Source organism: Lepidochelys kempii, chromosome 2 (genome assembly GCF_965140265.1).
Source record: "Lepidochelys kempii isolate rLepKem1 chromosome 2, rLepKem1.hap2, whole genome shotgun sequence".
Lineage (NCBI taxonomy): Eukaryota > Metazoa > Chordata > Testudines > Cheloniidae > Lepidochelys > Lepidochelys kempii.
Window position 1 is genome coordinate 69,276,161 of NC_133257.1, and position 25,129 is coordinate 69,301,289.

General features: G+C 41.6%; 1 protein-coding gene across 4 annotated transcripts in view; it reads right to left on the reverse strand.

Moving 5' to 3' along the window:
• The window catches only part of XKR4 (XK related 4), a 314,292-nt gene extending 289,649 nt beyond the window's left edge, over positions 1-24,643 (reverse strand). For all 4 annotated transcript variants that reach the window (XR_012157213.1, XR_012157211.1, XR_012157212.1 and 1 more), the window contains exon 1: positions 23,529-24,643. Coding sequence is in view for 1 of the 4 variants with exons in the window: in XM_073331149.1 (XP_073187250.1) it covers positions 23,529-24,304 (776 nt within the window). In the remaining 3 variants the exon portion in view is untranslated. The remainder of the gene's footprint in view (positions 1-23,528) is intronic.
• Positions 24,644-25,129: the final 486 nt, after the last annotated feature.

Sequence of the window (25,129 nt, forward strand, 5' to 3'; positions counted from 1 at the left end):
AGCTGCCGTTTCTTGAAAATAATAGTTTAGCAGAAAACATACAACAAAGTTATGCAGTGCAAACCTCTAAGATAGGAAGATATTTGTAGACGTGCATTTCAGGCAGATCTCTGTGTGTGTCATTAATATGTAGATACATAAAATGTTTCTTTTCATAAAGATTTTCTGTGCTTATTTTTGAGATTCCTGGGAAATAATAGTATGTATTTGGGGTCAGAGTTAAGGTTCTTATGGTCTGATGGAATATGCAATTAATACTTCACAAGAATATAATGGTCCTGATTGAGAGATAACCTTAGGGCAGCTTGGTTAGGGACCAGGGAGAGGGAAGAGATGGCTGCATGCCACCTTGGCAACCCTCCTGATTTTGGGGCCTGCCAATATGCAGATCCCCAAAATAAAATGGAACATCCAGAGAGCTGCTCTTGCTTAAGTTCCACGACTGACCAAAGGGGGATTTCTAATAGCTCACAATACCTGGGACACCTCCCCTGATTAAGCTCCAACCCATGTGCTATGAGCCACTGGCATAGAACACCACCTGTTATTTCCCTATAGGTTGAACATATATATCCCTTAAAATACAAAGTTGCTCAAGAGCTGGTCAACTGCATTGACCACATAAAACAAAGGAATAGGAGACAACTCATTTCAGCAAACAAGCACCCTGTTATAGAATCAGTTTGTCAGCAACCTAATAAAAACAGCGATGGATCAGAACAGCAACATGAGGTAGCCTACTAGCATGTATTTCTGAGCATACTCACACAGAGGTCTGTCCACTGAGGAAAACTTCATGGATGGTAAACAGCTCACGAAGGCTAAGAACAGACTGTCAACCATAATATAAAACAAAGTAAGTTAATATACTGTAACTTTGTTTCAAACTTATTTGACAAGTTTAAAAACCAGACAGACATATTTATGAAGGAAAGGCAAAATACCCACATACTCTAAAGAGGATCATAGGCAACAATTTATATCCTGAATATAGCTGGAAAAATTCTGGTTTTTAGCATCTGAAAACTATGAAGTTGCAATACAATTACGAAAATCTCTTTGAATTATGCATATTTCATTCAGTTCCTCCAGAAGATATGAGAGCACTGCAACCCTTTGCCAAGTCTGATCCTAATATGCCATAGGGTGAATACAGACCCTGAACTGTCATACTCCATTTAAATCATATGTGGGGAAGAGCTAATGTGATTGCTCAGAATGTTAAGTACTACTACTGTGTTCAGGACAAAATATCAACAATCTAAAATCTGAATTATTTATTAAGGAGGAAGTGCCTTTTGAAGTGATTATTTATCTCTTCTCAGAACTAATGCCTAAATATGATGAAAAAATAGTTGCAAGGAAAAAAAGGAATTTAAAAGGCACTTTCATGATTCTTAGCCTGCAGATTTTACGTGCCTTTTTCACGTGTTTCATCTCTTTTCTAGGGCCATGTACAACTTTTTGCCATGCCTAGATACTTAGTTGATGAGCATCTTAGAAATCCCTGTAATAAACAATGGAACTGATCACCTCCTCACGTGGGAAAACTCAGGAGAGGAAACTGTTTGCAGGAGACAGTGATCACCTATAAGCCATGTGGTAGGGACCAGCTGGATCCCAGGACCATCCCCATGGAGGGTTTGTGCCTCCATTATGGCTGTTTGTCCCTAACAGCCCATCTGGTGCCCTAGCAACATAGCTCTTGCAGCCATGATGCAAAGGTTTCCCCCACAACCACTGAGAGAGGTGGTCAGCAGAAAGTCAATACAGTCCAGGGCTGTACCGTAACTTTGATGGACTTTAAACTGGGAATGTGGGTAGGGGCAAGACATCCTACATTCTGTGCCTGTGAAAATCTCTAGACACACAACGTGCCCTCGATGAGATCTGTGGAAAAGGGTGCATACTGCTGCAGCAATGGCAAACTCACACATTCTCGAGGAAATGAAGTTCAATATGATAAATCCTACACTATTACTTGATAAGTCTCTGTTTAGTCAAATGTGACTTTTGTCATAATACATACAGTCTGGAGTTCTGAACAGTACCTTTACAGTGTCATTTTAAGTGGGATAGAGACTCCTAAGTCAATGCAAGCAGTAATATGCAGCTAGTGCCCATTCTCTCTCTGCAGGTATTGTTCTGAAGTTACAAATTAGGGGATAAGCCATTCTGAGATATTAAGATCATATATTTACACAAGCTGATATTATATTAAAATATCATATGTTCAAAATTCCAGACAATTGATTGTTTTATGAAAATATTGGCCATTTAAGACTTAAAATTTTATACATTAATAGGTGACAAGAAAATATTCCGAGAAGTCTAAAATACTATACTTTTTCTTATTTATCCTTAGTTCTTTTCTGGATTGTGTACATTTTCAAAATGTTGTAACACATTTAGTGTAGCAGAAATAGTCAATATTTTTCAAAAAGCTCTTAAGCTTTTACTATCAAGTACTTTCTTCACTGAAAGAAGTAGATGTGAGCCCCATGGTAGTTAATATCAAGAAAGGTATGAATGCATCTTTATATTTTGCTATAGATACCACCGTATTTTGTAAGACATTGAACATGATTACATATTAGTCTGAACTATATATTAGGACAGTTCAAAAGTCTGCAAGTGTTTGCCTGAAACACCCACCCTCTCAATAGGTATTGGTCCTTTAGGGAAAGGGTTAAATGGGTTATCCTGACTCATTGAGGCAGATGGCTTGTTACTCCTGGGCATAAGGGAGGTGGAAGTGGCTCTCTTGTGAGAATCTAGGGTACAGACTAAAACCATGAGGTAAAAAGCCAAGAAGCGTCCAGTCCTGGGGAGGAGTCAGCTGGCACAGACTTTGTTTTAGAGCAACTTGGACAGGCACCTGCTCAGAAATGCATCCATATTTTGAAAATATTTTCAAGATGCTTTTAATAAAGTATAATTATTATTACAGTGGCACCTAGAGGCTCCACATGAGATCAGGATCCCTTTGTGCTAGGGACTATTCAAACACACTGTAAGAGAAGTCCCAGCCTCAGAGAGCTTACAGTCCAAATAGGACAAAGGGTAGGAAAAAAGAAAAAATCCTATTTTACAGATGGGGACCTGAGGCACAGAAAGATTAAATGATTTGCCCAAGGTTTCACATAGCAAGTCTGTGGCAATACTGTGAACTGAACCCAGATCTCCTGAGTAACACTCCAGTACGTTAACCACAAAGACTCCTGTCCCCATTTCTCAGACTGATTTTATATAGATTGTATGTACTGAGGGAGGAGAAAATATAGTGACAGACACCTTGTGGAGGCAAGAGGATTATGATCCAAAACCTACAGATCACCCATTGGCTGACCTGCTGCATCATTGCAAGAGGGGAAGTATGACCCTTAGAACCCCTCAGTGCGAAATGGTAAAGGGGGCTCTCAGAATACCTTAATCCTAGTATGTACATTCTGGTTCACCAAGGCATGTCATGAATGATCTTAAATGAAAGCCATGTTGCTCATTAATGTCATTGTAAAATGTATGTACAGATACTATGTAAAAAATTATGAAAATATGTCACAAAATCTGAATCAAAGCAGGTTGACAAATAGGTTTCTATCACACAAAGGATGTATGTTCACCTATCTGTCTCGGTCCACATGTAAATTAAGCATTGTAAGCCAACATGACGGAAGTCATTTACATGTGATGTCAATGGGGGATGGGAAGCCATCAAGGAGGCAGGACACCAGAGACTGAACTGTCCTGTCTCTGGGGCCAGACAGTGAACTTTGGGGATATAAATAGAAGACAAGGAGATACTAGGTAAAGGATGAAGGGGTAAGTAAATGGACAACATGTGTACATTCATGAAAATGTGATCCCAACCTGCCCTGGTAGAAACGCGGCAAAAAGGCTTTGGATGAGATAAGACTGCTTTAGACTGTTAAATTTAGTGTCTAGAAATCATGTATTGATTTTGTTTTATATGTAACCCTTTTGTTTCCATTTTCCTTACTCACTACCTCTTAAATCTTGATCTCTGATAATAAACTTATGTTTATAGTGAAAACAATCATATCTCAGTGCTGGAGTATTGTACCAGGAGCTGATCCTGAGTTGACTCATTCAACGTGGTGTGTATGTTATTCCTTGGGGGACCACACACACAGTATTACCATGAGTGTCCTGTGGAGAAGGAGCTGAAGGCTACACGGGAACATTTCAAAAGGCTCAGGGGCTGGGGTACACCTATTGTTAATATGCAAGGCAAAGGAAGGGCTGGCAGAGCTCAGAGGAAAGTGCTTTGGTGGCTAACAGACTGGAGATGTCAGGGAGCTAGTACCCAGTTAAGCACCAGCAAGTCTCCCCCTTTGTGGAAGCAGGAGGTAACAAGGTGACTCTCAGTTCTGGACACCCCAAGAACCATCACAGTAGTCCCACATCACTACATTCTAAAATTATTTTACTAAATGGGGAAACTGGAGCTGTAATCTAGTGAGTCTATTTAAAAAGAAGAGAATAAAGGGTAAATTTTACATTTTATACCTGCTTTTGAATCCCATTCCAATTTTTGTGGTTTTACTATTTTATTTTCCCTTTTAAAAATATATAGAATATTTGTTATGCAGCCCTTGGGGTTATACTTAGTATACTAACTTATTCCAAGGACTACATAAACTCCTGGCATGGGCAGAATTTGAGTGGCACAGTGGTAACTTAGGGTACCTTTATCCCCTTTCCTTATCAGCTGTGCCTTTTGTGCTGAAAAAGTGCAGCACAGAATCTAGTCTACAGGGGTTATTATAATAAATCACTAAAGATTAGTCATATCACACCAGTAATTCACACATGAGTCTCCCCATTAACATCAGCAGGAGTTGTCACGGGGTATGACTACACTGTAAAGAAAAACCCTGTAGCACCAAGTCTCAGCCTCGGTCAATTGACTTGGGCTCGGGCTGTGGATCTAAATATTGCTATGTTTAAGGCCTAGGCCTGAGTCAATTGACCTGGGCTCTGAGACTTGGTGCCACAAGCTTTTCTTTGCAGTGTCCACATATCCAAGGTTGCAAGGCTAGCTGCACATCTGTCTTCCTCCCAGTCTCTCTGAGTGCACCCCACTCAGGTGTCAGGCCTCATGCCTTTATCTCTTCTTGGATAGAATTCTGCAGTTCTCCCAGGCTTAGATCAGACCCTGGGCTACAGTAGCCTATGGATCAACCATACTTCCCTAGCAAATCCAACTGAATTTAGCACCTGTGCTTCTTCCCTTCAAGACTCTGTGACCAGGGGTGAATATAGTGACCAGAGAGACTTACTAAGAAGTATATAGCTGAGCAAGTAATTGATTTTTCAGTTTGGTGGCCAATTCATTTTGAACCAAAACTGACTCTCCCCCCCGCTGAAGTGGGGGTGGGGGGAACCCTGTGTTCAGGTCAAACAAAACATTTTGAAATGAAATGTCTAAACAGTTTGCTTTGAAAATATTGAAATGTTTTGACATTTCTAATGAAAATTCTTTTCCAGGTCCTCCGGCCAAGACGGTTCACCAAAGTCAATCTGAATCTCCAAAAAGTTTCGGTACCTTAAAAAATTGCAGTTTGGCAAATTTACTATTCACCAAATTTTTTTTCCACCCAGTTCTGCCAAATCATCATTTAACAGTAGCAACAAAGCATTTAAACAATATGGTTTTTAAAACAAGTGTCTACACATATGTCTCTCTTCCCTAAAGGGCTTCCCATCCCTCAATGAAGAGCAGGCAGGCCTAAATTCTCCAGGCCCTCAGCAGATGTCGGTGCCAATCTGAACAGCTCCCCAGCAACTGCCTCCTTTCTGGTAAGAGTGACGTTATTTTAAAATCCAGCCAAACTCCCTTTGTCCTTTTTAGTTCCTGGGTATATGGTCCTGCCTGTCCAAGCCAAATTGTAGGCTCCACAGGGGTCAAGTCAGCACACTGAGAGCCAATGGCTCTGCCACGGTCCATAAACCTGAAGAGTTTACCTTGTGATGACTTAGTTGTTTCCCCTTCCTGCTTGTTTGTTTTTTTTTCCAACTGGTCTGTATATAACTATATAATAAACATCCCAATAACCAGCCAACCTATAGTATTCATAAGTTATTACAGAACAGCTCCATGTCTGTCACAAGGAGTGACACACATGAAATGAGGACAGGTTACGGAATCAGTTATATCTAAACTAGTCTCTTCTTTAGGCACTTGAACAAAAACAGCGGGGGTGGGGGAGAATGAATGGCATACTTAAATACCACATGTAGCCCTCTGTTCAGTGAATTAATCAGTATACTCTTATCATGAGTTCCTAATTAACCTATGTGGTAAAAATTCCTAGCAAATGGTTGTTGATTGTAAATGTAATCCCTCCTTTTGACACATGCATTAATGCACTATTGTTAAAGTTCAAAGTGGTTATTATTGAGTTGTCTCAACCCCATTAATTATCCTCTGCACTATATTTGGATTCACTTGGGTAAATCTTTTTAATTGCCCAGTCTTTACTTACAGCACATCTTTGCTTAATATGCTATAAACTCTATTTATGTTTATGCCTTTTCCAATAAGCCTATATTAAATGTAGTTTTCACCATTATTACTGGAAATGCTAATGAGAACTCTATAGCTTACTACTATCAACATAACTGTTCCTCTGTTTTACCAATCAGAAATGTCAGGTTCTTGGATGCTCTCAACTGAATTAAAAAATTCTCTCCGCTACATCCTGCCATCTACTATGTATAAGTCTTAGGTGAAAAACATTTTTATATTAAACTTTTACTTTAGTGTCCACGTTTCCATGCAGAATATATCTGTTCTGAAAACAGGTTTAACTTAAAGCATGACACATAATGCACATTAAAATAATAATATTAATAGCTGGCACTTACAGCACTTTGCATCTGATCATCTCAAAGCACTTTACAAACATTATAGAACTGAATTTCACAACACCCTTGTAGTGCAGTTAAGTATTACCTTCATTCTACAGATGGGGAAACTGAGACAAAGACTACAGGGAAACATTTTCACAAGTAGAAAGAAAAGGAGTACTTGTGGCACCTTAAAGACTAACCAATTTATTTGAGCATAAGCATCCAATGAAGTGAGCTGTAGCTCACGAAAGCTTATGCTCAAATAAATTGGTAGTCTCTAAGGTGCCACAAGTACTCCTTTTCTTTTTGCAAATACAGACTAACACGGCTGTTACTCTGAAACCCATTTTCACAAGTGTCCACAATTTTGAGTGCCCAATTTGAGGTATCTTATATCCCTTTTCTCTGTTAAAAAGACAGAGGAAAAAATAAGTTATTGTACTCTAGTGAAGGTAAATGGGTGATGCGGTTGCTCTCCATCCCTGAAAGTCAGGCATTAAGTGTTTCATGACATGCAGCTTAAGATTGAGCCAACCCAAGTTATGGACACATCAAAGCTTTGGCTTATCTAACTTGCTCAGCAACACAAAGGAAGTTTGCAACAGAGTCTGGAGAGGGGAAGAGACAAGACAGATTTCCTAGCTTTTTCTTTAGCCATAAGCCTATGCTTCCTACTTCTATAGTTATCTAAAGACTCTGAGGAAAGCAGACTGAGAATCTGCTATATGCCCAAGAGAAAAGCATATGCAATGTGTTTTTTAAACCCCAAAACTACTTAAAAAGAAGACAGACATTTTTAAAGCTTCTTTCAAAGCTACTTCCTATTCTACCAGACATATCAAAAACCAATGCCATTCCTTTTCTTTTCTTAAGTCTTATGGGACAGAGAAAAGTTGAACAACCAGCCCCTCAGTCTCAAACATTAGGCTGTCTAAATGTGCTTCTCTGAGCTAATCGGGCAATTGAACATACCTGGTGTATTTTATGCTCCTGTTGGTTATATTAGCAATAGAAATATGTGGAAACAGAACCATTAAATATATAGTGCCAACATGAGGACACCTATGCAATTTTTTTTTAAGATAGAGACAGAGGATTCCAAAATGAAAGAACAAAAATTATGAGAGACAGATTTCCATATTAAGAGAGATTGAAGAGATCAGAAAGGTTTCCTTTGAAATGAGTCAAAGGAAGGGGAGACGTACTTATTTTCTCATAATACAAAAAAAGGAAAGGCAACAAATTTAAACTGAACAAAAGGAAATAGTTTTTTCTACATTATGCATTATTAAACTGTAGAAGTCATCACCTCAAGATGCCATTGAAGAGCCTTATAGAATTAGAAGTAAGGATTTGATATTCATATGGTTAATGAGGACATCCACAGTTATCTTAGATAAGGTAAGTTATAAGGAATACAAACTTTTCTTTGAAGTACAAACCCACCATTAACTAATGGGGAATAACCTACCCACAGGGAAAATCTCTTCCCAATCCTTAATTGTCCACAATGTGGTTCTCACACCTTCCTTTGAAGCACCTGGTACTGGCCCCTAGTACAATGGTCTTGATGAACCACCAGTCTTATCTGGTACAGCAATCCCTATGTTACCATCTTTGGGGAGGGGGTGACCCTTAGCACCCTTGTATTCACACCCTAAACCAGAGGTGGGCAAACTTTTTGGCCCAAGGGCCACACTGGGGTGCGAAACTGTATAGAGGGCTGGGTAGGGAAGGCTGTGCCTCCCCAAACAGCCTGGCCCCCACCCCTGCTCCCATTCACCCCCTCCCACTTCCTGCCCCGACTGTCCCCCTCAGAACCCCCGACCCATCCAACCCCCTCTCCTTGTCCCCTCCCGGGACCCCACCCCCATCTAACCCCCCCATCCTCCCCCCAGACCCTCCGCCCCATCCAACCACCCCCTGCTTCCTATCCCCTGACTGTCCCCCAGGACTCCTGACTCCCTTAATATGCCGCTCAGAGCAGCATGTCTGGCAGCTGTGCTGCCCGGCCAGAGCCAGACGTGCAGCCCCGCTGCCCAGAGTGCTGCCCACGCGGCAGTGCGGCTGCAGGGAAGGAGGGACAGTGGGGGAGAGGCCAGGGGCTAGCCTCCCTGGCCAGGAGCTCAGGGGCCGGGCAGGACAGTCCTGCGGGCCAGATGTGGCCTGCAGGTTGTAGTTTGTCCACCTCTGCCCTAAACGTTACTGTAATAACCTTTGTGCAAAATATGCTTTGTGAGGTATCATTGAAAAACTAGTAAGATACTGATCATTAATATTCTTGTGTAATGTATGTACAAAATGCATATTAAGAGTTATGAACATAAGCTGAAATTATGACAAAAAGCTATTTACCAGTATGGGAAGGGGGCAAAACTGTTTCTCAGAGACAAAGGACAAGCAGACCCCTCTAGCCAGCTGTTAAAGTTGATTGGGAATCATCTGTCAAGTGAAAAGAAAAGGAGTACTTGTGGCACCTTAGAGACTAACAAATTTATTTGAGCATAAGCTTTCGTGAGCTACAGCTCACTTCATCGGATGCATGCAGTGTAAAATACAGTGGGGAGATTTTATATACACAGAGAACATGAAACAATGGGTGTTACTATACACGCTGTAACAAGAGTGATCAGGTAAGGCGAGTTATTGCCAGTGGGGGAGTGGGGGGGAATTGTATGGTAACACCCATCTCTAAGGTACCACAAGTACTCCTTTTCTTTTTGCAGATACAGACTAACACAGCTGCTACTCTGAAACCTGTCAAGTGGACATTCTTGTCAAAGAAGGGGGGCAGGAATAGACTGATCAGCATTTTAGCAAACTAAAACAATTGAACCTCTTTCACCATTAGACTCCATGTCTCCTTCCTCACAGCAGGAATCAACTTTACATAGGGGTAACCCTCAGAAAAAAAAACATTTCAAAGGGTGAGTGAACTGGAAAGTGAGGGGCAAAAACTTCCCAATTCACCTTAAAGAAGACAAAGGAATCAGCCCTTTGAATTTGGGGTTGGGGAGATCCTGACCTGAGAATTTGGTCGGCTATGTTTCTGGGAACATGTGGCAAGGATTTTATCTTGAGCCAAGTCTAGCTTGTTAAGTTTTAGCTACTAGAAAGAATTTTATTATTACTTCACTTGTAACCATTTCTGACTGATACCTTATACTTATGCTAACTTAAAATATCTCTTTGTAGTTATATAAACTTGTTTTATTTTTAAATCTAAATTAATCCAGTGTTGGTTTAAACTGAACTGTTTGGTAACACCAGTTAAAGTAGCAAACTGTTGAATATTGACCACTGACCAAGGACAACAGACCTTTAATATGTGACCTGTCCAGAAGAGGGCAGAACACGTTTTGGGGAAAATTCAGGACTGGGAGTAGGTTAGGGGTCACCCTGCAAGAAGTAACCAAGGCTGGTGGAAGTCAAAGTGTGACTGGAACCTTGCTGACTGGCCGCTGGGGTCAGAGCTTCTGGACCAGAGCTACAGCTATACACAGACACTGAGGGTGTTACCTGCATGCCAGCTGTTTGTGAGCAGCCCAGGTTGGGTGCTACAACAGCAAAGAATTGTGAGGCACCCAAGGCTGCAAGACACACAATGACAACCCCTCACTGGTCTGGACTGCACCCCAAAAATATGACGGGGGGGGAGGAATTAGTCAAAAAGCAAAAAGCTTTCAGGGAAAATGTAATGTTCAACTAAAGGAATTTTTAACATTTTAAATTATATACTTCATTTCTAAATTTTTGTTTGGGGTTTCAAAAACCAAATTGAAACAAGTTTTCAATTTATTTTGAAATAACCTATTAAAATTTTTTTTAAAGAGTTGCTCAAAATTGTGGGGAGAAAAGCCTGTTTTTTGAACAGCCATAATGTGTATTTTTTAAACAACAAAAAACTAAGAGCCAAACAAGCACCAGATATTGGAAGAAAGTAGTAGTGTGACCTACAACTTTCTGCTTTAGGACACCAAGTTGGTGGTGCTAAAAATCTGTTCCCAAGGCAGTTCAGTGCTTTTGTGAAATTAGTTGATCTCACGTTAGTTCCTTAGGAATTAACAATTGAATAGGCACTGGAAATGGAACTAACCACATCCCTAGGGACAGATCTGCTACGCAGGGCTGAGTCTCATTAGCAGAGCAGTATGGGGAAGCTTATATCGCTATTGGTGATGATAGATCTGGTATGTGGACAGATAGAATGCTTCATTTTCCCGGAGAATTATTCTGGCACCTAAAATTTCTACCAAACTTGCTTAAAATAAAATTAACAATTTCAATATTTTAAAAGAAACTAACTGCTGTTATCATATTGTTGGCTGCCAAACTTTCTTTACACACACACACTAATTTAGTTCCATTATTCCAGATGGTGTCCTCCATCACCTGAAATTTATGGTAACCACCACATCCACTGATTAATTCTGTCAATCCAAAGGAATTATGTGACTCTCCAGGGAAACATTTCTACCAATACCATTAGTATACTGAATAGACCAATAACATCCCAGCTAATACACACAGAAAAAAACATTGCAACAAAAATAATGACATAGCATAGCAACACTAGCTACTGCACTAAAGAAAAAATAAACTTTATAGGCACAAACTGTGACTTAAATTAAAATACACTTTATATATAAATAAATGAGAGAGAGGGGGGATCACAGCATTTAGAGATCAGAAGGAGGTATCTGGGCAGAGTAAATTACGCTGCAAACTCAGGATAGAGGATATACCTTGTAGAGGATATATGTTGTATTAGTTTGGTTACTGGTGTGACACATGGAACCCATTCTATTCTTATTCCAAAATTAACAAAAAGGACATTTGAGGTATACTGGTGACTCTTCTACTTCTGAGTTCTCAGTTTCTTAAAAAAAATAAGACAAATAGAAATTAGGGACAGAAGAATGCATCCTAGCTTTTTTGGAGTTTGTATTTATAATTATACAAGAGAAAACTAACTGCAAGTTCTAGAACTATAATTTTATTTCAGAGTGTTAGTGGGATTCAGTTCAGTCTCCAGGTGTGGAATCCTTTCACCTCCCCAGTCCCTGAAACAGGAATCAATCTTGTTGCTTTTCACTGGTCAGTGGGTAGGAGAAGACGACCTGGAGTTAACTCCTTGTTCACTATGGACTAAACTGTACCCCTGCATCCTCTCATACTCCCCACTTTTGCTGCCCAAACTCTATTCATATCCCTTCTTATTGCTGCCTCCCTTCATTTTTTAAAAAGCCTACTTTTGATGGGACTAACACTTCCACATCTATTTGTCTGTTGGATGTAACACCCTAAATAGAGAATGTTGATACAATGGGCAAAAGTGGTATTACACTTTATAAACAAGCTTCAACAAAACAAAACAAACTCAAACCTTCAACTGCAAACAAAGGTACTGTTTAATTTTTTTATGCATTGAAACAAAGTATCCAATTAAAAAACCCACCAACCTCTTTATTTAACTGTTATGACTGACATGTTATACAAGAAAATTAGTTTAAGTGGAAAGAATATAAAAAACCTATTATTACATAAGTAAAATGAGAGTGAACTTGTCATGTTGCTCAAAACTGCATCTCTTTTAATGAAGTTTGTCCTTACAGTCCAAGATTAGGGACTGGAGCAAGTTGGTAGAGATAGAATATTCTTTTAGACTACCAGGTAAACTTTGCAGCAAAAGTCTAGCAAAGCACTAGAGCACAAACGAGAATAAAACTGGAAGCCATAGCTCACTTTAAGATGTTATTTGGTCTTCCATTCCACAGGAGATTCGTATATAGAAACTGACCTTTCAGCCATAAATAGTCTTCCAGTTGTAAGTAACATTGCATCAGGTAGTTTTAGTCAGAACATTCATCTGTTTGCAGAAATCTTCTGTGAGAATTAGGAATAAAGCATCCAAAAATGAGCTATGGGCCTGAAACATTGTCTTTTTTAATTTGTTTTATTTACTTATAGCCACTTCTGTATTTGTACTAGAGAGCTCTAGTATTCTTTGTATGGCAACATGAAATCCTTTAAAACACAAACTCTTAAAAGGTGAAAGATGTATACGATTACGAAAACCCAAATACTAATTCCTCCAGATACAAATTGCTAAAAACATCCTTTTGGCAAACAACAATAAGTTCACCTACTTGGACCAAATGGACTGGCAAAACTATTCATGTTTACACAGTGCTCTGAAAAAGCAAAGTCTTATATAAGTACTAAGTATTCCTATAAGAGAAACTTGTTTTTAATTTTCAGTTGTGGTATCTTTCCTTCTGAAGTCTCTCAGCAACATTTATATGCAGTTTGGGTTGTGAGGATAAACTGAACAGGGAGACTAATTTGTATACCATCTTTTAGTAAGTGATTCCAAAGAACTGTAATGGAGCTTCACATTAATATCTCAAAACATAACATTCATCTACATATCACTGTGTCTCAACAAAAGACAAGAAATATTTATTCTACTGAATGGATTAATAGCAGCTAAAATGCATTAGCATAGATAAATTCCCTCTAAGTGCAACTGCCCTTCTGCTGCTGCTCTGTCAATCAATCACCACTCAGGAGCACTTAAGTCAAAGAAAACAATACAGTTAGCCAGAGGACTCAAGTCAAAAACACCTGTGGCCTCATGGAAGAAACATGGTACTTCTGAGTTGTAGCCTTCCTGTGCATTAAGAGAAACAGATGGGAACGCTATGCAATAATCTTTTCTAGAAAACAAGTCACTCATGAATTTGGACTCAAATGTAACAAACTGACAGATTTCAAAACACTGAGAAAAATTAGTGACAGTTTGACATGTTATCATGTGAGGTCCAATGACAGTTGGAATTACTGACCATCTAACTCCTACACTGTAACAGGACAGAAATATCAGAAACATCACAGTGAGATGTGAGAAACACATCTTGGGAATACAATCTTTTGGTTACTGGAATGAGAGGAAAAGAGACATCCTTCATTTTTTGAAAAATCTGGGACCTAAATATACAGTAGAAGACAATCAAAGTATCATTTATTGGCCTTACTAAGTATCCTAGATGTGCCCTAAATCTGACAACAAGGGCCAGATCCTCAGATGGTGTAAAGTGGCATAACTCTAATGAGGTCAATGAAACTATGCTGATTCACACCAGCTGAAGACCTGACCCTGAAGACAGTGCAGAAAAAGTGATTGTCTTTAAGACTTGCAAGAGAGAGCAAATTCTAGTGGCAGATTATAAACCTAGAAATACCAAATGGTAAAGAATAAAAAGCCTCATTTTCCCCACATCTGAGTAAATAAAAACAAAAACCTATCACCACCAAACCTATTACTCACCTCAGGCCAGAAGCAGAGAGTTCCTTCCTTTGAAAAGAGCACGTGTCACCAGTTAGTTGATGCACCTAGAACTTGATAGCGATTGCTCTTCCACCATGGGGACTGCCTTGTGTGGGAAGCTACAAGGCTTTATTCTGTCACTCCTCATTCACTATGTATGTTGGAACTGGACAGGCAGTTTGAGCTGCATTGCCATTAATGACTATGACACATTCTGCTCGGTTTCCTTTTCATCAGATCTAGATGATGCAGTTTCTCAGCATTTCCAATGTTTAAGTGTGATAAAGAGTTAGATAAGGAGGTAGCTGATTACACTCAGTGTGGAGATGACAGAAATTATACTCATTGGTCCCTTTCTAGAAAGAAAAAGTGGGAGAGAGAGCAGCTCTCTTGATAGAGGGGTTGAATTTGCCTTTTGTTAGTAAGGTGCACAAAATAGACTGGATCTTATTAGAAGCAAGACTTTCTTTAGAGGATCAAATAGCAGTTGTAGTCCTGGATGCTTTCTCCCTCCCCCAACAATCTCAGGTGAGGAGATAGTGAAGATGCAAGAAACAAACAGGATCCTTACCTTTCGCACCTCTAGGTTTAATTACTGTAATATATTCTACATAGCACTACACATGAAGATGTCTCAGAACTTTAGCTGATACAAAATGCAGCAACCCAGTTAGTACTGTTTCTCTCATGGAACATATTATACTATATAATATTACGTATTATATTAACCTGTGTATAATAATTTGCTTTCATTCCTGTCTACCTTACAGACCACCTTTCTGCTCATGTTCCTTCTGGATAGAGGTGGTCAGTTAATACACTTGAAACAACAACTCCAGATTTAAAACAGAATGCTGTCTCAGCTAACTTAAGGCAGTGGTACACAGGTCTGGGATTCACTCCCCCTGCCAAAGTTTATTAACCTTCAAAGCACAGTGCAAAGTGCGTGCATTCAGGACTTTATCTTATGGGGTGTACTGGAAAAGATGGGATGTATCTTTTGTAGAAGGAGAGTTTATAGAAGCCTATAAGTTGGATTGATTCCTTTAACTGGTTGTGAACTGGCCTGCTGATTGATTGATTGTGTGTGTGAGAGAGAGAGAAATCAATGCTTTGTGAATGTGTATTTAAAGCACATTTTTATAAATCTGCAAAAAAATTAAGTGGTTTTGGTGCTTATTTTTGATTCAGAAATGATCAGCTCTAGTATGTTCATCAGACTCCCCTCAGCTCTTGGGAGCTCTGAGCATGGAAGATCAAGAATCTTGAATTCTTCTAGAACAATGCAGAGAGGAAAACAGAATGGCGTTTGGACAGACATTTATTTAACATGGTTGTGCTGCGTCCCTGCTGTTTGTTTCATTTCTTACATCATTGTATGGTAACTACCATTACTCTTCATGACAAGTTGTTATAAAGCTCAATAAATAAAAGTTTTAAAACCTAATTCTTTTCATACACAATTCACAGGTTATTCATGCTGATAGGTGCTTTGCCCGTTTCCTTCCTTTCCCCTCCTAATATCTTTTGAACTTCCAAAACTGCTAGCTAAGCAAAATGAGTAAAAAGAAAATGTTTTAACTGTCTCAAAAACTGTGTGTGAGAAAACAGTGAATAACTCATACAAAGATTAAGACATGTTTGCAACATTTCCCAGCATGCTCCATGCTTCTCAGATATAGAAGATACAAATTCAACACTACACGCCTTAATTTCACCAAATCAAAAGCTGTATTCACTTTCTGCATTGCACTTGGAGTCTTCATTTTTACAGTTTGAGAACTCTAAATCCCTGGCCTTTGTCCTGAAACACTATCCATGGATATGTTGATTTTGCAGACTCATTACTCAAGTTGAAATAAATATATTAACAAAATAATGTCTGTTGCTATTTTTGTTAACTTCTATTATCTTTTTCTCTATTCCAACTCAAGGGTCCAATCATGCCGTCCTTTACTCAGGTGCACTTAAGAAAGAACTGTAGGAATAAGCCTTATGTACAGCATCCATTATCTCCCCTGACAGCTACATTCCTCCTCAGAAACCATGCAACTGTCAACTAATTGTGAGGGTGAGACTCATGAGGAAAGGCATCCAAACTTCCTTGGCAACTGACCCAGCTTTACCAAGCTCATTTCCATAGAAGATCAGAAGTATTACAAATCCCACTGCTTTCAGAACCAAATGTCACTTCCAAATCACTTCAGCTTAACTTTTCCACAACAAGAACTAGGAAGGAGAAGGAAGAGGAATGAGTTTTAGAAGTTACACATCTGGTCCTTTGGAGGACATGAACTGCCTGGGCAGAGATGCCTGAAGGAGAACAAAGAAGAGGCAGTGAGGAGATTTAAGCTGAGGGTGGCTCTTGCTCTACCCATTAAAAGAAAGGGAGACACTCTGTGCTTCTTCCAGTGTGCTCTGCCAGCAAGTGGGGCTGACAAGGCCATGGACACACCCTTACCCTGAAAATGCATGACCGTTCTAAGACTACTAGCACTGCAGGCAGTGCTAGCTACACTCCCATTTTACCTGTGCTTCCCAAAACCTGTAGCCAAATGTCTATCTCCAGCAGCAGATGTACTTGGAGGACAGGGCTTCATAATTACTTCTAGATGCACATATGCATGGGTGTGACCCTAACAGCCCCATTATGTCAACTGGCAAAGGGTGCATTCAACACACTGTTGTCAGAATATTTAGCCAAACAATATCTTGTAAGACATCATAAAAACTGGTGACATGCTGCCCATGAATATGTATTATGTACAGGTTGTGTACAATGAGTTATGTATGTGTGCTGGAAATATGTTCTTAAAAAAAGTTTTTAAGGCAGTCGATAGACAAACCTGCTTTAGACAAAAGAATGTGGATTTACCTGTCTGGGTCGAGCTTTGTAAGCCAGGGACAATGAAATTACATTTACATATCAAGTAAACAAAGCAATCAAGGTAACAAGCAGTGGAGGAAACTGCTTGGTGATCACTCCAGCAGACCTGAACCCCCAGCAGGTCTTTGTGGTTCTTGAGGCAAAGACAATGAACTTTGGGAAATATAAGGGAAACAAAGAGACAGCCTAAGGCCATGTCTACACTGCACTTTCACTATTAAAAAACTTTTGTCACTCAGGTGTGTGAAAAAATACCTCCCTGAACAACAAAAGTGTTAACAATGAAAAATGCCAATGTGGACAGCGCTTCATCGATGAATCTACTGCCCTCGTTGGGAGGTGGTTTATTTTGTCACTAGGAGAGCTCTTTCCCAGCAACAGAGTGGCTACGCTGCTCACCTTACAATGGTGCGGCTGCAGCGGCATAGCTGCGCCATTGTAAGGTGCGCAGTGTAGACATAGTCTAATTTTCCATCACTTAGGGACTGAAGGGGATAGCATTCTCTGATTCTGGAGATGCAGGTAGCTTGATATAAGTGAGAAACCGTATTAGGCAAAGTCATAGCTTGCAAGAATTAAGTTTTAGACACTAGCAAGCATGTTATTCTTTTCTGTAACCATTTTTTATCCCTTATTCTTGCTTGGTATCACTTAAATCTATGTTTCTATTAATAAACTTATTCTTGGTTTATTACAAAACCGTCTGAGTGTGGTTAGGCAGGAACTCAGCTAAACTAACAGACTGGCGTGTGCACTGCCTCTTTGGAGGCAGCAAACCTAATTTCTGCAAGTGCCCAGTCAGAGGGACTGGACACAGCAGAGATACCTCCAGGGAACTTGTTCACTGGTTGTTACCTGCAAGGCAAGGTTTAGACTGGCAGAGTCTGGAGGAGTCTGCTAGTGAGACTAACAGACTGGTGCAGCAGGGAGCTGTCTCATAGTGTAAACTCCAGCAAAATTCTCTCTTGCTAAGGCAGAGAGGTAACACAGTAGATTATGGTTCTGAGTGCCTTGAGCAGAGCATCACAATGGGTATCAGAATGTATCAGAGGCATGGATGAGAAAACATATCCACAGCTATGTCTGCATGCAGAATTTTAAAAAACTCAAAGCAATTAACAGATTATAGTATAAATTCAACTGCCTACACAGAGCCAAAAATCTGCCCTCAGTTACACTCAACCAACCACACTAACTTCAGTGGGACTGTAACCGAGGACCAGTCCTGGCTGACAGTCTGCAGTTATCCGCCAAATCTTTTCACAGATAGCGTTTTTTCTTCCAAATGGCAGAATTCAATCCTCAGTACAATGGTTTGTAGAAATTAGTGACAAAATACAAAAGAAAGAAACCTAATTTTTTATTCATAAGATATTTGTGGTTCATCTGCAGTCACACCATATTTTTTTGTTTTGTCACGCTGTAGTAAAAGTTCATTTTAAATCACTATTTCACAGCATCACCCCAGACAGTATTAAAACCCGCATCAATTTCCCATTAGCACATTTCAATTAAAATGCAATTGTTTTTAGCAATCACACTTATATTTGTAAGAATGTAAATGTAATAATGTATGTAAATAAGAATGAATCTTGAACATAATATACAGAAAGGCCAATTTCTAGTAATTCAATATCTTAACAAAATTAATAATTTGATCCAAAATATTTTCGTTATGCAAAGATATTGAGAAGTGAAGTCATATCAAAATATGTATCAAGGTGGGCTACTCATATATGCACCCAAACCTACTGGGTTCAAAACTGGCTTTCATAATGTCCATACACAACTACTGCAATTCTCTATATTTAGGATTGAAGCTCCATGCTCTGAGATAGTTCCAGAGAATTCAGAAAGCAGCAAGCCAACTGCTCAGCAATATAGAGGTCACAAGGAACACATCACCCCAACTGGTTACTCTCAGTATGAACTCCCTGTTGAATTCGGAGTCCACTTCCAGGTTACCATTTCAACACCCTTCATGGAACCATTTCTAGTTATTTGAGTGATTGTCTCTCCACATGGCCACCACTTCCTTGATATCTAAGTTCCACTGCAGCAGTAAATCAGATGGCAAATAAGGGATGGCTGATGACCTCTGGAGTCAGAAACTTCACAAGAGATGGACCTCGCTGCCAGATGCAATGAGAATGAACAACAGCTTCCATGCTTTCACAGCTAAGCACAAAACCCACTTCTTATATCCTCACATTCATAGTTATATATCTGGCCCAAACCAACTAAACAACAAAAAAGCAACCTCTACACCCAAGTCTACTTGTTGACAGGGAAAAAGCAAGATATAATTGCCATTTTTAATTATTGAAATTGCCCAGATATTATGGTAATGGGACAATAGAAGAACCAAGGTAGATGGGGTAGATTTAACCAGGGCCAAAGGAAAATAAGTAAAAATTGAAAACTAAGAACCCCCAAGCAAAGAGAAGAAAGTAGCACAGGTTTTCAACAGCAGGGACTTCAATCCTTAGACCATATGTGCACGTAGGACTAATATGACACACAGACAACGTGCAGTATACCACTGTGGCCTGCCAAAGAAGGAACTCCTAATGAATGCAAACCAAATTTCACAAAAATGTCAGCCTGCATTCTGAGTGCTGAGTTTCAGTTCCATGGATTTCCTACTGGAATTGTGCTTAGTTTTCCAGAGGAAGTACCTATTTTCCAGAGTTTACACTTCCTTTGGACCCACGACTGCACTGAGAAGTGTTGACGTAATATATTTAGATGACGGTAAGATGTTTAAGTTGATTTAAAAACTAGAATATAAACTATGGTACACATTAAAGGATTAAAAATTGGCTAACTGTAAAAACAGGGAATCATCATTGAGCAGCTCTATCTCCAATGGGGTTACCTAGGGACCAGTTCTTGACCTACAATATTTTACATCTTTATCAATGACCTGAAAGAAAATAAAATCATCGCTGATAAAATTTGCAGATGGCCATAAATTGGGGGAGTGGTAAATAATGAAGAGGACAGGTTACTGATTGAGAGCAATCAAGATTGCTTGGTAAAATGAGCACAAGCAAATAATGTGTGTTTTAATAAGCTAAGTGAAAACACACATATCTGAAAACAAAGGATGTAGGTAATAGTTACAGGAAGGGAGACCCTATCCTGGGAAGCAGTGACTCTGAAAGAAAGCTTGGGGGTCTTGCTGGATAACCAGCTGAACATGAGCTCCCAATATGATGCTGTGGTCAAAAGAACTAATGTCATCCTGGGATGCATAAACAGGGGAATCTTTAGTGGAAATAGAGAGATTATTTTACCTCTATATTTGGCACTGGTGCAACCACTGCTGGAATGCTATGTCCAGTTCTGATGCCCACAATTCAAGAAGGATAGTGATAAATTGGAGAGGGTTCAGAGAAGAGCAGTGAGCATGATGAGATTAGAAATCACTATAACAGTGATAGACTCAAGGAACTCAAGAACATACATAGGAACAAATATTTAATCATTAGCACTTCAATCTAGCAGAGAAAGATAGAACACGATCCAATGGCTGAAAGTTGAAGACAAATTCAGACTGGAAATAAGGCATACATTTTTAACAGAGTAATTAACCATGAGAACAATTTACTGAGGGTCATAGTGGATTCTCCATCACTGACCATTTTTAAATGAAGTTTGGATGTTTTTCTAAAAAGATATGCTCTAGAATTATTTTGAGTAAGTTCTATGGCCTGTGTTACACAGGAGATCAGGCCAGATAATCATAATGGTCCCTTCAGGCCTTTGAATCTATGAGAATGGTACAAGCACACCTCTCCTCTCATATCATTCACTGTTGATGACCATAAGGACTCTGACTTTCATGAAATACATTGGGGAGGAAAGGAACAAATTAGCCAAATGGACTATAAACAATAACTATGTAAAATACTATAAGCTATCGGCTATAAAATAACTAGACTTATGAAAATATAAAGAGAAATAGTTAAGTTACCAATTAACAGCTAACAAATTGATCAAACAACATGGCATGCTAAAACATAAATAAGGTTGCTGAGTTGGGTATTCATGTTGGTTTTATGGCATTACAATGGACACAATTTATGAAGAAAAACAACAATCAAAGGATAGTCAGCAAATTTAAGGGCAAACTACTAAGCACTCATCCATGAAGCAAAATCTTATGCACAAAGAATATAATTATCATAGAAGAATAGCCAAGGGGCTGAAGAACCCTCAATCCCAACTCACCATGCTTCCTGCACTGCCATGCAATGTTGGACCATATCCACCTCAAGTCACAAACCCTACCCATACCCTGCATGTTCCAATCCAGAGAGATGTCAAGGAGCTCTGTTCTGTGGCACTCAGGGTGATGCAGACTCTCTTTGTCTTGCCTCTTTACAGACTGCCACCACCCACATACAACTGAAATGCTTCACTCCTGCCACTTTGACCATTCTGGGGGTAGGTGGGGCAGGGAATTTGTTCTGAGTATATTAAAATTACATGGTATCAGATCACACTTACTGACCTGCAAACAAATACACATGAGCAACTTTACACACATGAATAGTGTTATTGTACTTAATGACATTACTCATGTGCATAAAGGTACTTGTGTGGTTGCAGGATTGGATCCAAATATTAATTATTATGCATCTCACTAAGATGTTCAGCCCCACATGGGGGAAGTACACAAGCAATCTGGGACTCCAAATATGAAACAAATATTTAAATGATTCTTACTAAATGATATGACCATGATAGGAAATCCTTTTACAACATATGCTAATTAAAAACCTCTTCTAAAAATGTACCTTCCACCAGTCAAAAAAGAAATTTCAATAATACTTTCAACTGTTGCTTCAGTAGATTGCTACATTCAGCACAGCTGAAACATTGTTTTTGTATACCATAATTTTATTTTGGAAATTGTAACTGCATACATTATGCTTTCCCAAAAGTAGGTTGCTTAAAACACTGGTAAAATTCACTTGCAAATGACTATGCCTCAATTTAAAACCTATTCTTGAACTAAAATTATATTCTTAAAAAACATCTTTCGGGGATGAAGAAAAGACAGTATCTATTAGAACACATAAGCTACATGGTACTTAATAGCATCGCACTATTTGAAACTATACAGTTACTATGGCATAGTTTTTTCCAAAAACATTAATACTAATTATGTTATTCAGTGTAAGTGTCCTTTCAATCAAGTATCATATCTGCTATAGACTATTGTAACATGGCCTTTCCACAAAACAAAACTATTTAAAAGTTTGTTGTCTGAAATATTTCTTCACCATACAAACTGTATGATAAATGGAAAACATAATTTGAGAACTAGATGTTATATAAATAGATGTTATAACAACAGGACTATACATCCCTAGGCAGTGCATCCCTTTTCTAGCTGCAATCTTTACTCTCTCTGAAGTTCTCTAATCACATTAATACTGTGCATATATGAAGAGAATTCTAGATAATATGAATATGGTATATTTTTCTCAAAACACTAGTTTTTTTAAACTTCACTGAGAAAGTTAAGGTTTTCCAGACTTTGAGATAATATAAATCTGGAGGTGTATCATGTTTTAGATTGCAAGTTGATGTAATCTGGGTGTAATGAAACTGTTTCCCATGTGTAGCGAATCAGAAGACAACTAAACAACCAGTTTAAATGCCCACTAGCATTAAAACTTGGGAAGGTTAATAATCCTTACCACTGCCTCCCTTTTAAAAGGACTTTTACATAAATCCTCCTCTTTTGGTAACCAGCCATCCTGATATTATCGGGACCATCCAGATATTAGGGGTTTTGTCTTATGTAGGACCCTATCCCCTCCACCCCAGGACCTTATTATCCCCCAACCTGATTTGTCACATTTGCTATCTGGTCATCCTACCTCCTCTAGAGCCATGCACAAGGATACAGCCATCCAAACCACCTGAACGCATTGCAACGGAGGCAGGTTACCAATACTTTTAGCAGGATTGTCACACTGCATATTTAATACCAATCAAATCAAAAATAGTGTGCGAGCAGGGGTGTGCAAACTATTCATTGCCTGCCTACCCAGCCACTCGGAAACAGGTAGTATCGCCAGCGGTGGCAATGGAAGGGAGTTATCCATGTTTCCTCACACACGTAGGAGCTACCTAGTTTGGAGAACATTTTAATCCAGTGCGTGCACGCTCACGCATTCACACTATAGAGAACTGCATACACCCAAACTACATTATTTACAGGGTCACTTACTTCCGGAAAAGAAAGGGGGAAAGCTTAATAGCAATGCAAGTTTTCGCTCAATTAAATACACACAAGAGGAGCCCCTCCCCAGCCTCCCATCATCATCACCGAACGGGTAGGGGCCGAGCCCCCAGGAGAGCCCGGGGAAGCTGTGGCAGGTAGGTGGGGGTGTAAGCAGGGTAAAGAGGCTGTACCTCCAAATCTGCCCGAGCTGCAGGATGTGGATGAGGGACTGCAGGAGCCAGATGCAGAAGGCGCAGGAGGCGGACTTGCTCTTGCCGGCCCTGCCGCCGCTGGTGCTGCTGCTGCTGCTGCTGGCCGTGGTGGCGTTGCTTTTGCTGGCGTTGGACGCCTGCCTCTGCGGCGTGCAGGGGCGAGGGGCGTCCATGTCCCCGGCCGCCGAGCCGCTGCTCACCAACAGTTTGCTCTCGGCGGTCGGGCAGTGGCCGGCGGCGGCGGCGGCGGCGGCGCTGTCCTCGGTGCTGAAGTCGTGCACGAACCAGCGGAAGCTGAACACCTGCACGGAGAGGGAGCCGAGCAGCACGAAGAAGAGGGTCAGCCCGAACCACCAGCGCTGGCCCCGCACGTAGTAATCGACCGCCAGCCAGACGTCGGTGCCCACGTCGGCGAAGTACACGGCCAAGGCGGCCAGGATCCACAGGCAGTCCCACAGCGAGTAGCGCCGCTGCTCCCGGCCCAGCCGCAGGCACAGCGCCGACGAGCCCCCGCCCGAGCCCCGGGAGCCGCCGCCTCTTCCCCCGCCGCAGCAGCTGGAGCCGCCGTCCCCGCCGCTGCCGCTGCAGCAGCCGCCCCCCGGTGCCTCGTCGCCGCCGCCGCCCGGCCCCGCGCCCGAGGGCAGCCCCGGGGCCAGCGCCTGCACCGAGCCCGAGTGGTCCGAGTTCTGCAGCGGCGTGAACGCCACCTCGCCGCCCTTCTTCATCTTCAGCCGCCCGTCCGACTTCGCGGCCATGATGCCTCCACCCCGCCGCCGGGGAGAGCGCGCCTTTATCCCGCGCCTCCCCCTGCTCCTCCCCCGCCGCCGCCGCCGCTCCGCTCCCCGGCCTGGCCACGGGCCGCCGGCTCCTCCCGGGCCCGCCGCGCCTGGAGCGCCGCCTGCCTGCGGGGAGCCACGCTCAGCCCCCGCGCCCCGCCACCCGCGCGCTCCGCCCGAGCCGGCAGCAGCCGCGGGACCGCTCCCCGGACCGGCGCATCCCTCCGCCCGCCGCCGCCGCCGCCACCCAGCTGACTGACGCCGGGAAAGAGGATGACCTCATCCCTTCCTCCTCGCCGCCGCCCCCAGCACCAGCCGCGGCGCGCGGGCGGGGAGGGGGCGGGGCACCCAGCGCCGCGGGAGGTAGGGAGCGAACGGGGGCGGGGGGCGCGGAAGGGAGCAGCTACCTGCCTGTCCCTGGGTGCGGGGCCAGGGAGCGGCCAGGAACTGCGCTGGGGAGGGGCAGCTCGGGGGCCACGGGGTGGATACGGGCTCACCGGGGCGGGCAGGGGTTGGGATGGAGGCGGGGGGGGGGTTCGGGCAGGGGGTGGATGGGGGATCACTGGGGCGGGCAGGGGTTGGGACATGGGGTGGATGGGGGATCACTGGGGCGGGCAGGGGCTGGGATGGAGGACGGGGGGGTTCGGGCACGGGGTGGATGGGGGATCACTGGGGCGGGCAGGGGTTGGGACATGGGGTGGATGGGGGATCACTGGGGCGGGCAGGGGCTGGGATGGAGGACGGGGGGGTTCGGGCAGGGGGTGGATGGGGGATCACTGGGGCGGGCAGGGGTTGGGAGGAAGG